We start from the raw sequence: 15,473 nt of genomic DNA, 5'->3' as shown, positions 1-15,473 counted from the left end.
CACACACAGAAACTGGGAGAAAGAAAAGAAAATTCTGTAGAGCACTGCTATATTATGGGAGGGGTTTGAAAAGAATTAATTAACTTGTACTTAATATCTTAATACAGCCAGGTTGAGTTCCCAGTTGTGTCAGATATCTCCCCAACACCCCAGAAGTGAATGGGAAGGAGACTTCAGCCTGCTCAGCTCAAAACTTTTTGTAGGGGTGAATTTTATACTTCTTATATGGGATTTTATACCTATGTTTTCAATTTTGGGGGACAAGCTTGGAAGAGAGATGTCTTCCAGGCTGACACGGCCCAAGAGTTAGAACCAAGAGATACTGAAAACTTTGGAAGGAGAAAGAAAAAAAAAAAATAGACTCTTTCCAGCTGAATTGTGAGCTCCTATGGCATATATGACATTATTTTTACCTTGTTAGGACCAAATCATGAAAACCTGAGGCTACCTCTGCCACAGCACAGACCAAGAGGCTGAAGTCCCATGTGCATGGAGACAAAGCACGCAATGGATGGGACATTCTCCAACACCAAGAGGCTCCCTCCAGTGGCAGAGGCCACCAGGAGGACCGTGTCACAGTGCTGGTGCCATTTTGCCAGAAATCAGTTCACTGCACTCAGCTTTCCCCCTGGAATGAAGCTTCATGGCTTAAAATGCCATCCCCATTTAAAGGCACCCAAGCCACCACCATCATGGTGTTTATGAAATGATGTATTAATGGCATTATTCATCTTTTAGTAGTCACCCCAAAACATCCCTTGGGATACGGAGCTTATCAGGAATATTCTGGAGACATCAGAAACCAAGATCTCAAGGAAGTTCACCAACTTTGTATGTCATACATGGAAACTGCTTTATGTTAATAGTAATAACATCCTAGTGAGTTTAGACTGCTCTGACTTCATGCAGAATGAAATATGCAAAACATTTATTTAATCAGCTCCACATTTTCAGCTCCATAATTGGAGCTGGCTTCATTTTTATTGAAAAGATAACTCAAGTGCTGGCTTTGCTCTTTAAAGCTTTTGCACTTGGGACTTCCTTTGCCTTAAGAACCCATCTTTAAAGTTCATTAACATGGTATCAGCTAAAAACCAAGTCCTGTCTTTCTAGAAGCTTAATCTGGGCATGGAGACAAATACTTTATATTAGCTTGTATTTCCAGTAAGGAAAATAAACCTCATGTGTGCTGACACAGGGCTGCTGACAGCACTGAAACTCCCTGCATTGTTGTTTTGTTTTTTTTTTAATTATCTTTTTTAGCAAAGATAAGCCCATTAATTCTCTGCATGTTTTTACTTCTTAATGAAATCAGTAGAGCAAACCCAGGAAATTTCAAGATGAAAAGAACTTGCAAGTTACCATTTGCATTTTGTATTATTACCTAACTCAGCTTTAGATAATCATAAACAGTGAGCAAAACAATTACTGCAACTACAGGAGTAATACATGCAACAAAGTTTGCTTCATAAGTAATTAAGTCCCTTTACACAAAGGGTGTCTCAGCTCCTCCAGGCAATCTGCAGAAGGGTATAAATGCTCTCTCCTCACCAAATCTTTGTAACTGCTTCTCTTGACTTGTTCTCTCCGGTACACTGAGTAAGTCTGATTTGACAACTATAAAAACCTTGAGTTTAATTTTGCTTTAGCATGATTTTTTTTTTTTTTTTAAATCGGGACTAAATCCTGCTTAAATATCCTAACTCAGACAAATTAGCAAGCAGCTTTGCACAGATGTTTTCTATGCTGGATAAAGGATGTGAAAATAAAAGCAAGAGCTTTTCAAAACTGCTTTGGGCTCTTAATTTCATGGGAGAATTTGGAATTTCTGTCTCTTGGTGCTGGAAAAATTTTCGGAAGAGCTCTGGGATTTTCACATTGGGTTTGTGCATGTGGCAATCGGGGATTCAGTTGTTGGCAGGGGGGGGATTTCAGGGGGAACTATTGAAGCAAAAAACCTTAATTCTGATCCATGCAGCGTTGCTGCTGCTCCTTAGCTGCCTTTTCTTTGCAGAATTGGACTTGCAAGAAGCCACACCAAGAGATTATTCGATATTATTAATTCTTAATGTAACAGTGGAAATAAGTCTTAGTTTCTAACTACTAAAACCTTGCTGTTTTTACAGAGGTGAAATTAAGAATTTTTTTAGGTCAAAGCTACACTGTAACCCAAGGGTATTTTTTGGGGGGGGAGAACTCTGTGTCTGCCTTTTTTTTTTTTTTTTTTTTTTTTTTCTCTCTTGCAGAATGATACATTTGGGGATACTTTTGCTTTCATTGAGTTGAGACAAGTGAGGAGATAAGAGCACTCCTTGCTCTGCACATTCTCCTGCACCAGCACCCGGTGCGAAATAGCTCGGAGCCTTTGAAGGGGAGGCAAGGAGCTCCTGGGGGATTTTTAGTCTGTTCAGCAATATAATAGTTTGTTTATTTATTAAAGAGTCTTGCTGGCTACATATTTTAGACTCTATACTGTTTCTCCAAATACAATACTTACTGATTTCAGAGATCAGCTCCAAATTACCCCCCTTAGAAACAGTCTAAGTTTGCTGATTATTTATTGTGATAAGGACTGCAAAGCTGCCAGGTCCCCCAGCCCTTGTCTGCCAAACGTTCCCAAGTTGTATCCTGCAGCATATAGGACTGAACTGAGACAAAACCAAGACTTTTGCGTTATTCATCACTGGAAAGCATCTGCAATTTACAAGTCTATAAAAAGAATGCAGTGCTATAGCATGGGGAACTAGTTTTTATGTGAAGATTTAATCTGGAGACAGAAATAAATGATATTAAAAGTGTGTGTGCTGGTTGAAGCATCAATTTTCTTATTCGTGGTGACAATATCACCACAATATAAATATTTCACATTATGTCTTATTGAACCTGTATTTTTTAAAACTCCTTTTTTTTTCTTAGCTTTTCCTTTTTTTCTGTGGTTTAGTGCCTGAAAACAACAGGAATATGCAAGGAAAATAATGTAGGAAATTAAGCAGGCTAATAAACAGATTACTCTGCACTCAAGTATGTTGAAAATACAGTTTGGGGTTTTTTTAACTTTTTTTTTTTCCCTGCAACTCATCTGTAAAATGCAGTGTAGGCACTGCCCTGAGAAGCTATGTGTGGGAGGAAAAGAGAGGCTGTGGGAACCAGTTCAAACTTGTCTCCAGGAAATGTTACACAGTACTGGGAGGTTTTAAAGCAAAGGTCTGTTTTGGAGGTGGCATGCAAAGAAAGGGAAGGATTTCTGCTCAGAGAGGAAGCAAAGGAAAGAGGGAGAATTTCAAGCAGCAAATTAGAAAGTAAAAATGGATGCAGGCTGAGTAAATGGTGGCAGATACAAGGAAACAAGCTCAACCGCCACCTTTACCCAAATTACCTGCCTAAAGATCTCTCAGAGCCAAGTTTAGAGATGTCATAAACCAAGCACAAGGGGTTTGTTTGTTTGTTTTCTAATTCCACCAATAAATTGCAGGAACTCCCCTTCCCCAGGCAAGAGATGGCTTCCAACCAGCTGGCATGCACCAACCCCTGTGAGGCCAAATGTCCCCAACCCTTGGCCACCAGCAGCAACGAGCCCTGCGTCGTGACCTGCGGTGACTCCCGGGTGATCATCTACCCCCCTCCTGTTGTCGTCACCTTCCCAGGGCCCATCCTCACCACCTACCCCCAGCAAACCGTGGTGGGGTCTTCAGAACCCTCCGAGGTGACCCTGGCAGAGCCCTCAGCTGCAGCACCTCTGCCAGCAGAGGTGACGGGGAGGCTGGAGGCAGCAGTGGAGAAATTTGCTCCTCAGGTCATCACCCGACCTGAGCCACGTTGTGCCCCAAAATATTCCTACACTTATTCTTCCCAATGGACACATCCATGCAACTCGTACCGCTCGGGGAAGCGGTGGACATACTAAGAGCAGCCATGGTGTGCACAGAGCAATTGAAAGCAGCAGCAAAAGCAACTCGAGATGAAAATTGAGGGTGGAGCTGGGAGGTACCAGCCCCAGTGCCGGCTGTTGTCTGGTTCCGGCTGAAAAGAACAAAGAGCTGCAAATGCTCGGGAATGCACCTGGGAAAGGCAGGCTCAGGTGTGCATTTTGCTCCTTTTGCCTTTAGTTTAGGTCTGTTATTCTCTGGCTTTCCAGTTTAGTCATCTGCTTACGTTGTGCTTTGTCTTATTTCAGTTATATTATTGACACTGAATTTAGAGAGGTGACTTAGGATGCTAGAAATTGCACCCAGCAACTGTGCCAAAGGAGACAAAACATTTTTTATAGATGGAATCACTTTGACCCTGGTGATTAACCAGAGTGTCCCTGGAAAGATATTCTTTATATTCTGTTCAATTTTGTTCCAGAATTGTAGAAAAGCTCTTTTTTTCCAAATAAATTCTCTATACCAAAGTATGCCTTCTGGTTTCCATTGCAACATAAACATTTCCTTCTTCTTTTACTTATCAATTGAATTTATACTATATTTATCCTTGGCCATAGGTAGTCCATGTTTCTTCTTTGAGTGCAAATGTCACAAAAAAGCAATATTTTTCTCACAATGTCATTAACATATGTTGCACATTTGACCACCCTGAGTCCCTGGAAGTTGCCAGCTGTACCATCCAGAACCTGCAAGGGCTCAGCTAATTCTCAGCTCCACAATTGCTGAATTCATCTCAGGACAAGGCAACTTCCCAGCACTTTGCCCCAGGCAAGACATAAATATCTGGTTGCAGTAGGTGGGGTGGAGAAATGCACAGCCCATGGAAGGCCCTTGTCACCCCGTACAGAGTTTCCCAAAGTAAAAACAGGGGAAGGGTGCCCTAGGGCTGCCTGTAGATGACAGGATGCTGACTGCACTGCCCACATGGCAGGGTACATACTCCAGGCATCATTCAAATCAGGATTTACTGGTGGGAACAGAGTGCAGAGGATGGATGGGAAAGAAACAGGCCACGTTTATTTTCCCTTCCTCCATAAATATCACCAAGCAGAAAATAATATTTCACCTTTGAAATCTTGTATAATGAAGCCAATGATTTGCTAGCAACTCCCTACCTTGCAGTTCAAAAGTCTTTTCTAAACTTCAGAGCTTCCACAACTGTTTTTGGCAAATGAATTGCCATCTAACATTTTACACCATTGCTTGGTTGTAGACATAATTCCAGCTACAGTGCAAAACAAATTCAGACCTCTCAAAAAATAGTTCATGCAATTCAGATTCTTTAATGCACTCAAATAATGCAGTAGATTGAAGAAACAAATCAGCACAGAAACAACGAACTGGAAACATAAAAATCAGAAGGTTGCAGTGAGGAACAGCCCAGGTCTGCACCCCAAAGGTTCTTCCATCCTGTTGCACAGTGAGAGACTCAGAACGGTGCAGAGCTCATCTTGCATCAGACATTTCATCCAAGGGTGAGGACAACTTCGATGGGTCACAGGGAGGAGCTTTTGGAGGCAGGGCTGGAGACCTTAAAACCACCAGCTGAAGCTTTGCAAGGGTACACTGTGCAAATAAGCACAGACCATAACGTTCAAGTAGCAGCTTTGCCACAGCCTAGAGAGAGACTGAAAGCTTCAGTCTGCATCTGGTAAGAGAAAACAATCAGAGCATCTTGTAGAAACAGAAGGCAGGTGCAGCACTGAGCTCCATGGAGGTTTGGGCTTAGCAGGGCCCACAGTTGCCACTGAAGCACCTGAGGCCTTGGGATGAGCCCCCAGAGCCACAGCTTCCCCCAAAGCCTCCAGAGCCTCCAGAGCCACCAGAGCCCCCTCCAACGCCTCCAAGGCCCCCTCCAAGGCCTCCAAAGCCTCCAGCACCACCACCACGGCCTCCAAAACTACCACCAAAGCCCCCTCCAACACCAGGGACTCCTGCTGAGCCAACAGCACTGTGCTGTGGGAAGGTGCTGAGCACGGGCCCGGGCAAGGTGACCACTGAGGGCGGGGGCTGGATCACCACCGTGGAGTCAGGGCACTGCCGCACGCAGAGCTCATTGCAGGAGTCAACCACAGGGACTGGGGCAGTCACCCCACAGGAAGGGACACAGAGGCTGGAGCAGGACATCCTTTGATTCAGGAGATGAAACTGCAAGACAAGGCAGAGCTAAAGCTTACTCCAAGGGTTGATCACAAATCTCCCCTCTTGCACTTGCAATCTGTGTTCCAGGATATGCTGTGGATCATCTCCAGCATTCCAAGAAAAACACGTTCCAGAGCTGGAATGTGGTTGTAAGCCCCTTACTCCTCTGACTTGCCTTTTGGAGTGAGAAAAAACTCCCATATCCAAACCAGATAGAAAACGACTGAACCCCCCAAGGACCTGAGTCTATTGGTGTACTCAAGGCATCGTATCTAAAGTTTACATTTCATCCTTTCCATAGCTCTCAAACAGCACCTTCACATCCCAACTATACTCTGTGCAAGAGGGTTGGAGCCCAGCCTAAAGATATTGTGAGAAAGCCACTGCTGAGTAGAGAAAAAAGGAAGGAAATCTTACCACACTGATCAGAAGAGGGAAGCTGAGGAAGGTGGATAGAGAGCTGGGAAGACCTCAGCTCTTTTATACCTACCCAGAATGCCTGGGGCACTGTCCACAGGGTGGACGCCGAAGCCCCAGTTAATCATGACATCAAACAGATGAGCCGCATGAAAAAAAAATGTGATGTGAACAATATCCAACCTAATTGGGTACATCAGTGAGCAAACGTGCCCTGGAGAGCGCAGAGCTGTAATGGGAGGGACAGAGAGTGACATGTCATTACATGAAAGAGAAGGCACCGCTGTAGCTGACCTCACAGCACCAATAAATTCTGATCTGCCCCTAATCCCCCTCTTTTGCTTTTGAGCAGGAGTCTTGGGAATCTGGCAGAGGCACTTTGCAATCCTGTGTGCAGCCCTTATGCCTGTCATTACCTCTTTTACAGGCTGGTAAACAGAGGCACTGGGAGCTTGGACAAAGGAAGAAGCCAACCCACCCACTCAGGGCAACTCCCAAGTTCCAAAATTCAAGCAAATGGTCTCATGTGGGATGAAGTTCCCTCTATGAACAGGGTTGGCACTGACATGGGTGGGAAGGCAGTGGTATCACACCCTGAGGTCCTGTGTGAGGAGAAATATTCAGAGGGGAGTTGGAGGGTAGGAAGAGGACCAAGACATTAACTTCTTCAGCTACATCTCTGAGAGCAAGTCCACCCCCTGGGCCCTTTTTGAAGGGACAAAATCACTATGCTGAACACTGAGGTTGGGACAGGAGATGTTGAACAAGCATCAAGAGCGAGGCTACACATGGCCATGCTGTCCAGAGTCAAGCTGACCAATGCTGGCTCAGGACACATGGCGGGGTTGCTACAGAGTGTGGTTTGGTTGGGCACAGCAATCTTCTACAAGATGCCCAGAACTCTTCTACCTAAGCAGAGTGGGGATTAGGGACAGATCAAGGTTTATTTGTGCCACAGATTCAGCTACAAAAGCATCTTGTCTTTCATCCAATGATGTGTCACATATATTCTATAGCTCCCATCATCTCTTTCTTCTCTAGGGCACGTTTGCACACCAGTGTCCCCAAGGAGAAGGTATATAATTTTCTTGTATCAAAATCTGTGTCATACAGTTGTCCTCTTGATCACATAATTATCAGGGGCTTTGACCACCACCCACTTGGCTGATATCCCAGGCACTCTGGGTAGGTATAAAAGAGCTGAAGACTTCCCAGAGTTCTATCCATCTTCCTCAGCTTCACTCTCCTCAACAACTGGGTAAATGCAGCTCTTGGAAGCCTCCTGGGGTTCTCTTCCTCCCTCCCTCCCTTCCTCCTTACCTCCCTCCCTCCCTCTCTCCCTCCCTCCCTCTCTCCCTCCCTCCCTTCCCCACACCCTTGCCTAATCTCTGGTGCATTTTCCAGGATTCCTTGCCTGCCTGAAAGATGTCCTGCTCCAGCCTCTGTGTCCCTTCCTGTGGGGTGACTGCCCCAGTCCCTGTGGTTGACTCCTGCAATGAGCTCTGCGTGCGGCAGTGCCCTGACTCCACGGTGGTGATCCAGCCCCCGCCCTCAGTGGTCACCTTGCCTGGGCCCGTCCTCAGCACCTTCCCACAGCAAAGTGCTGTTGGCTCAGCAGGAGTCCCTGGTGTTGGAGGGGGCTTTGGTGGTAGTTTTGGAGGCCGTGGTGGTGGCGCTGGAGGCTTTGGAGGCCTTGGAGGGGGCCTTGGAGGCGTTGGAGGGGGCTCTGGTGGCTCTGGAGGCTCTGGAGGCTTTGGGGGAAGCTGTGGCTCTGGGGGCTCATCCCAAGGCCTCAGGTGCTTCAGTGGCAACTGTGGGCCCTGCTAAGTCCCACACCAGCTCCAGTCACAGATGAAGAAGAGCTCCAGAAAAGCCCCTCCATCATCCCAACACCAAAGGGCACTGCTGGGCTCCAGAGTGTGGATGCCTCGTGCCTGCTTGTGCCCCAGCTCTGCCTTCCTCCTGCCCTCCTTGAGAATCCCCTCCAGATTTGTTGTCCCCTGGTGACAGAGATCCACAGAGGGTGCCCACTGGTGTTTTTGCTGTTTCAGAAGAAGAAGAGAAGGCCCTGGACAAGGCCCTGTTCTTCTCCCAGCTCCCCCCCCCCCCTGGAACTACAATAAAATCTGTGTTTCATTGCAGAATTGACCCATCGTTTTTACTTGATTCTTCCTCCATATTCTGTACTCCGACTAGCAGCCTGGCTTGCTGTCAGTGTTCCAGCCAGCTCCCATTTGGGTCCTTCCCAAGGTGACCGGCAAGAGCTGCCTGGCTTTCTCCTGCTCACTCTCAGGCATCACATCCCTTTTAGGGGAGGTCACTCAGAACAGGAAGCACGCCCATCTTCTTTAGCTTCCACTCCCACTTTGCTTTTCCTGTCTCATACCCACACTGGCATCCTGCTGTCTTCATCCCAGGAGGAGTTCTTAGGCCCCACAGTGATTTTGCTTCCTATTCTGGCCATTCTCCATGTTCTGGGGGAATTAGAAGCCCAATGGATCCATCCCAAGGGCAAAGGCACACTACAAAATGAGTTGGGAGTCCATGGGTCAACTGGGAAGAGTGTGAGAAACCATCAGCACCTCCCCATCTGCCATGCTTTCATCCCCTCCACCTTGCTTCACCTCCTCATCCTGTTGATCCTCCATCTCCCACTGCTCCTTGGAGCACTTTTGTCCCATCTTGCCCCGCTTCTTGAGCTGAAGCTCTTTCCATCATTCCCTGCTGACACAGTTTAAGGCTGGGCTGGCAATTAACCACATGACAGATGCTCTTTATTAATCCCTGAAAAAGAAAGGAGAGAAAATAAGGAAAAGAGACTTATGGGTTGGAAAATAAACTACACAGCCTTAATGAAACAGAAATAATAAAAAGGAAAACAAAAAACTAAATTTATACAAATATACAGAAAAATTATATCACTTTCCTCCTCCCTTTCCCCCAGTAACTCTCACGTCACCACCAAGGCTGCAGGGCAGCCCTGGGAAAGTCCAGGCTGGACTCCTGGAGTCACCAGCAGTTGGGAATTGGAGGCAGGAAAACACGGCTTCAGGCTGGCACAGATCAGGACCACAGTTCAGTGGTCCATGGATGAGTTCCTCAGAACTGAGCAGTGGCCTTGGTTCTGCAGAGGCCATAACTTTAAGCATGGGGTGTTATCAGTCTGAGAAGCAGACACTCACTGAGAGATGTGCACTTAAGATCAGTGAGTCCCTCTGCTTCCAAGAGACTTAGCTGAAAGCAAAACTACAAGGCAGAAAATTAGCTCTATCCTGGCCCAAACCAGGACTCCTGTCGCAAACATCTGCAGCCTGGAGACATAGGCTCTGCCCAGCACTGACACAAGAGCTTCCCACAGAATTCACTGCCCCTTGGCTGATCTTCCTCTGGTGCTCCTGCACCAGCCCTCAGAGTGGCTCACACTGCCACACACGCCCAAAGTACCCACCCACAGAGGCTGTAACAGGCTCAGCAAAACCCCCTTCCACTGCTGTGCCCTCAGCAGACACACAGGGGACACCATGGAGCCAGGATCTGATGGATGCCTGAGAATCAGTGCAGGGAAATCTGGGTAGAAGTGTGGGTGGGTGACCCAAAATTCTTGAGCTCCCCAGCAGTGCCCAGTGTGCTGTCACATCAAATTCCTTAGGGATTTGATCAGAACTGTCCCTGTCCACGACCACCTTGGCATGCTGACCCCACACCATCAGAAGATCCTTGGGAAGGAAGGAACATCCCCAGGGCAGGCAGTCAAACCTCCTGTTCAGAGAGCTTTGTGCTTCCTATGACTGGGAACCTGTGGTCATTTCAAGCCTCAAAGAAGAAACTGGGGAGCACTTGGCTGTGTCTATCTCTAAGAGGCCTTCTATGGCAGACTCAAGCAGCCCAGACAGGCAAGTGTTGAGGTCTGGGGGGAGTGGGAAAGCAGAAGGAAGGATCAAGGTTGTGGTTTGAGCCTGACCAATAACAAAGGAGCACGGGGCCACTCACTCTGCCACCCTCATTTTGGGGTGGGAAGGAGGAAATCCATCTAAAACCTTGTAGGTCAAGACAAGGACTATGAGGGCACCCACTCAACCGTTATGGTCACAGGCAAAACATTCTCAACTTGGGGAAAAAAAAAATCCATTTATCATCAATAAAATCGAAACAGGGCAACGAGAAAATAAAAACCAGAGCTTAAATACTTTACCCCAGCTCTCTCCTCTCTTCTTCCCAGGTCCAAATGACTTTGTCCCAGCATCTCGACCTCCTCACCTCTAGAAGCAGAGGGGAACAGGAAGCGGGATTTACTGTCCAGATATCCCAGGGTTTTTTCTGCCACTTCTTCTTCCTCAGGGAGGAGGATTCCTCACAGTGTTCTTCTACTCCAATGTGGGGGTCCTCCCATGGGAAAAAGTCCTTCATGAACCCCTCCAACATGAGTCTCTCCCACAGGACACAGTTCCTCAGCAGCAAATTGCTCCAGTGCAGGCAGCCAACAGAGCCACAGATTACTTGGGGAGCAGTCACCTCCCTTGGCATGAGGTTCTCCATGGCCGCAGGTCCACGACATCTTCTCCCTGATCCTCCACAGACTGCAGGTCCTCAACTGCTCCAATGGGATCCTTCATGGGCTGGTTCACAACTGTTCCACTGTCATCCTTCAGAGTCTGCTCCCCTGTCCTATTCCATGGGGCGCAGGGCGACAGCTGCAGTCTCAACGTGGGATGTAGGGAAAAATCCCTTCTCAGGGCACCTTCGCCCTCTCCTTCCTCCAACCTTGGTCTCTCTGATCTAGCATTGTTCTTCTCTGCCCTTGCTCTCTCTCTCTCCTCCCCCTCTCCTCTGCCCTGCTCTTATAACTGGGAGTTTCCCCTTCTGGAATATGTTAATTGCAGAGGTTCACATCCATGGGCTTGGACATCTTGGAGCCTGGAGAGCTTTCAGAAGCTACATGCCTGGAGCCCCACTCACCCACTACCAAACCCAGCACATCAACCAAGAAAAATCAAGGAAAAACCAAATGGGTCAACATTGTGATGCAACACAGATTTTATTGCAGTTCCTGGGGAGGGAGCTGGGAGAAGAACAGGGCCCTGGCCAGGGCCTTCTCTTCTTCTCCTGGCAGCAGCCACACCGACAGCACCAGTGGGCACCCTCTGTGGGTCTCTGTCACCAGGGGACAACAAATCTTGAAGGGATGCTCAAGCAGGGCAGGAGAAAGGCAGAGCTGGGGCACAAGCAGGCACGAGGCATCCACGCTCTGGAGCCCAGCAGTGCCCTTTGGTGTTGGGATGATGGAGGGGCTTTTCTGGAGCTCTTCTTCATCTGTGACCGGATCTGGTGTGGGACTTAGCAGGGCCCACAGTTGCCACTGAGGTACCTGTGGCCTCGGCGCCAGCCCCCAGAGCCACAGCTCCCTCCAAAGCCTCCATAGCCTCCATAGCCACCATAGCTACCATAGCCTCCATAGCCACCATAACCACCATAAGCACCATAGCCTCCATAGCCTCCATAGCCTCCAGAGCCACCACGGCCTCCAAAAGTGCCACCAAAGCCCCCTCCAACACCAGGGACTCCTGCTGAGCCAACAGCACTGTGCTGTGGGAAGGAGCTGAGGATGGGCCCGGGCAAGGTGACCACTGAGGCCGGGGGCTGGATCACCACCGTGGAGTCGGGGCACTGCCGCACACAGGGCTCGTTGCAGGTGTCAGCCAGAGGGGCTGGGGCAGCCACCCCACAGGAAGGGACACAGAGGCTGGAGCAGGACATCTTTCAGGCAGGCAAGGAATCCTGGAAAATGCACCAGGAATTAGGCAAGGGTGTGGGAAGGGAGTAAGGGAGGTAGGGAGAGAACCCCAGGAGGCTTCTAAGAGCTGCACTTACCCAGTTGTTGAGGAGAGTGAAGCTGAGGAAGGTGGATTGAAGTCTGGGAAGTCTTCAGCTCTTTTATACACATCTTAGAGTGCCTGGGGCATGGGCCAAGGGGGCGGTGGTAGAACCCCCTGGTAATTATGGGATCAAGTGGACAAGTTTCATGACACTGGTTGTGATGCTAAACAATTAAGTTCCTCCTATTGGAGACATCAGTGTGCAAACATGCCCTGCAGAACATATGGGTGACTGGCGGAACAAAGGGGCCAAGGGGGCGGTGGTAGAACCCTCTGGTATTTATGCAATCAGTTGGATAAGCTTCATGACAGTAACCATAAACGTCCTTAATATGGACACTGCATGCAAACGTGCCCTGGAGAGAACGCAGGTGATGGGAGGGATGGACTGTGACTTGTAATTACATGCAAGACAAGACACCTCTGTAACACCAATAAAATTTTTCCCTAATCCCCACTTTGCTTACATAGAAGAATTCTGGGCATCTTGCAGAAGATTACTGTTCCCAACCACACCACTTTCCTTACATAGAAGAATTCCGGCCATCTTGCAGATGATTAGTGTGCCCAACCACACCACACCACACTCTGTAGCAGCCCAGTCATGTGCCAGCATTGCCCAGTGTGCCTGTGCATGTGTCCAGCATGGCCATATGCAGCCTGGCTCTCTTTGGGTGCTTGTTCAGCATCTCCTGGTCCAACCTCAATGTTCAGCTGAGTGGGTCCTTCAGAGAGGACTCAAGGACTACCACATGCACAGAAACATGACCAAGAAAGTTAAGAGTGTCCTGATCCCTTTCTTGCCTTCCAGGTCCTCTGTGGACATCCCACATCATGGCTTTCACTGCTCCCTATCCACATCCTTGTTGAGCCCTGACATTTATCACTCTTCCCTCTACACAGCAAAGACTGCCCCTGCTTTTTCCCTGGCTGTTAATCTGGGACCTCCAAAAACACCCTGTCCAGCAGGACCATGGAAATAGCCAAGGCTTTGTGAGACTCCTGACTTGTTCTCCAAAAAACCCCCCAGATTCTCACAGATACTGGGAAATGGTGGGCATTTGGGAGTCACTTTGAGCACGTGAAGTGGCTTCTCACCTTGCCCAACATCCAGGTGCCTTTATTTACCAGCTTGTAAAAGAAAGCTAATGAGAGGTGTGAAGGCTGTATGCAGGATTGTAAGGAGCTTCTGTAAGACTCTCAGATCTATAGTACACAAACAAAGTGAGGGGATTAGTGACAGACTGGGGTTTATTGGGGCTGGGTGTTCAGCTACATCAGCAGTGCCTCGTCTTTCATGTAATGATGTGTCAAGGTTTCTTCCTCCAATCACCCACACATTCTGCAGGGCATGTTTGCACACAGATGTCTCCAATAGGAAGAACTTAATTGTTTAGCATCACAATCAGTGTCATGAAACTTGTCCACTTGATCCCATAATTACCAGGGGGTTCTACCACCGCCCCCTTGGCCCATGCCCCAGGCACTCTAAGATGTGTATAAAAGAGCTGAAGACTTCCCAGACTTCAATCCACCTTCCTCAGCTTCACTCTCCTCAACAACTGGGTAAGTGCAGCTCTTAGAAGCCTCCTGGGGTTCTCTCCCTACGTCCCTTACTCCCTTCCCCACACCCTTGTCTAACCCCTGGTGCATTTTCCAGGATTCCTTGCCTGCCTGAAAGATGTCCTGCTCCAGCCTCTGTGTCCCTTCCTGTGGGGTGGCTGCCCCAGCCCCTCTGGCTGACACCTGCAACGAGCCCTGTGTGCGGCAGTGCCCCGACTCCACGGTGGTGATCCAGCCCCCGGCCTCAGTGGTCACCTTGCCCGGGCCCATCCTCAGCTCCTTCCCACAGCACAGTGCTGTTGGCTCAGCAGGAGTCCCCGGTGTTGGAGGGGGCTTTGGTGGCACTTTTGGAGGCCGTGGTGGCTCTGGAGGCTACGGAGGCTATGGAGGCTATGGTGGTTACGGTAGCTATGGAGGCTATGGTAGCTATGGTGGCTATGGAGGCTATGGTAGCTATGGTGGCTACGGAGGCTTTGGAGGGAGCTGTGGCTCTGGGGGCTGGCGCCGAGGCCACAGGTACCTCAATGGCAACTGTGGGCCCTGCTAAGTCCCACACCAGATCCAGTCACAGATGAAGAAGAGCTCCAGAAAAGCCCCTCCATCATCCCAACACCAAAGGGCACTGCTGGGCTCCAGAGCGTGGATGCCTCGTGCCTGCTTGTGCCCCAGCTCTGCCTTTCTCCTGCCCTGCTTGAGCATCCCTTCAAGATTTGTTGTCCCCTGGTGACAGAGACCCACAGAGGGTGCCCACTGGTGCTGTCGGTGTGGCTGCTGCCAGGAGAAGAAGAGAAGGCCCTGGCCAGGACCCTGTTCTTCTCCCAGCTCCCTCCCCAGGAACTGCAATAAAATCTGTGTTGCATCACAATGTTGACCCATTTGGTTTTTCCTTGATTTTTCTTGGTTGATGTGCTGGGTTTGGTAGTGGGTGAGTGGGGCTCCAGGCATGTAGCTTCTGAAAGCTCTCCAGGCTCCAAGATGTCCAAGCCCATGGATGTGAACCTCTGCAATTAACATATTCCAGAAGGGGAAACTCCCAGTTATAAGAGCAGGGCAGAGGAGAGGGGGAGGAGAGAGAGAGAGCAAGGGCAGAGAAGAACAATGCTAGATCAGAGAGACCAAGGTTGGAGGAAGGAGAGAGAGAAGGTGCCCTGAGAAGCGATTTTTCCCTACATCCCATGTTAAGACTACAGCATGCCAAGGTGGTCATGGACAGGGACAGTTCTGACCAAATCCCTAAGGAATTTGATGTGGCAGCACACTGGGCACTGCTGGGGAGCTCAAGAATTTTGGGTCACCCACCCACACTTCTACCCAGATTTCCCTGCACTGCTTCTCAGGCATCCATCAGGTCCTGGCTCCGTGGAGTCCCATGTGTGTCTGCTGAGGCCACAGCAGTGGAAGGGGGTTTTGCTGAGCCTGTTACAGCCTCTGTGGGTGGGTACTTTGGGCGTGTGTGGCAGTGTGAGCCACTCTGAGGGCTGGTGCAGGAGGAAGATCAGCCAAGGGGCAGTGAATTCTGTGGGAAGCTCTTGTGTCAGTGCTGGGCAGAGCC

General features: G+C 48.9%; 5 protein-coding genes across 5 annotated transcripts; 3 read left to right on the top strand and 2 right to left on the bottom strand.

Annotated features, from left to right (window-relative positions):
• The first annotated feature begins 3,496 nt into the window (after window positions 1-3,496).
• LOC115599647 (beta-keratin-related protein-like) lies at window positions 3,497-3,904 on the top strand. Its single transcript, XM_030465044.1, has one exon. It carries the CDS (start codon window positions 3,497-3,499, stop codon window positions 3,902-3,904), a length of 408 nt encoding a protein of 135 aa, XP_030320904.1.
• A 1,747-nt stretch (window positions 3,905-5,651) lies between these two features.
• On the bottom strand, window positions 5,652-6,053 carry LOC103536405 (claw keratin). Its single transcript, XM_008502565.1, has one exon. It carries the CDS (start codon window positions 6,051-6,053, stop codon window positions 5,652-5,654), a length of 402 nt encoding a protein of 133 aa, XP_008500787.1.
• Window positions 6,054-7,910: 1,857 nt separating this feature from the next.
• On the top strand, window positions 7,911-8,312 carry LOC115599648 (claw keratin-like). The gene has a single exon (XM_030465045.1). It carries the CDS (start codon window positions 7,911-7,913, stop codon window positions 8,310-8,312), a length of 402 nt encoding a protein of 133 aa, XP_030320905.1.
• Window positions 8,313-11,819: 3,507 nt separating this feature from the next.
• LOC115599646 (claw keratin-like) lies at window positions 11,820-12,239 on the bottom strand. The gene has a single exon (XM_030465043.1). It carries the CDS (start codon window positions 12,237-12,239, stop codon window positions 11,820-11,822), a length of 420 nt encoding a protein of 139 aa, XP_030320903.1.
• A 1,800-nt stretch (window positions 12,240-14,039) lies between these two features.
• Window positions 14,040-14,468, top strand: LOC115599645 (claw keratin-like). The gene has a single exon (XM_030465042.1). It carries the CDS (start codon window positions 14,040-14,042, stop codon window positions 14,466-14,468), a length of 429 nt encoding a protein of 142 aa, XP_030320902.1.
• The last annotated feature ends 1,005 nt before the right edge of the window (window positions 14,469-15,473 follow it).

Source organism: Calypte anna, chromosome 25, assembly GCF_003957555.1.
Source record: "Calypte anna isolate BGI_N300 chromosome 25, bCalAnn1_v1.p, whole genome shotgun sequence".
Taxonomy (NCBI): domain Eukaryota; kingdom Metazoa; phylum Chordata; class Aves; order Apodiformes; family Trochilidae; genus Calypte; species Calypte anna.
Note: the sequence above shows the minus strand (reverse complement) of the source record. Positions and strands in the feature narration are given on the sequence as shown.

Excerpts from the sequence above, each read along its gene's own strand:
- LOC115599647 (XM_030465044.1), top strand. The coding sequence starts at position 3,497 with ATGGCTTCCAACCAGCTGGCATGCACCAACCCCTGTGAGGCCAAATGT.
- LOC103536405 (XM_008502565.1), bottom strand. The coding sequence starts at position 6,053 with ATGTCCTGCTCCAGCCTCTGTGTCCCTTCCTGTGGGGTGACTGCCCCA.
- LOC115599648 (XM_030465045.1), top strand. The coding sequence starts at position 7,911 with ATGTCCTGCTCCAGCCTCTGTGTCCCTTCCTGTGGGGTGACTGCCCCA.
- LOC115599646 (XM_030465043.1), bottom strand. The coding sequence starts at position 12,239 with ATGTCCTGCTCCAGCCTCTGTGTCCCTTCCTGTGGGGTGGCTGCCCCA.
- LOC115599645 (XM_030465042.1), top strand. The coding sequence starts at position 14,040 with ATGTCCTGCTCCAGCCTCTGTGTCCCTTCCTGTGGGGTGGCTGCCCCA.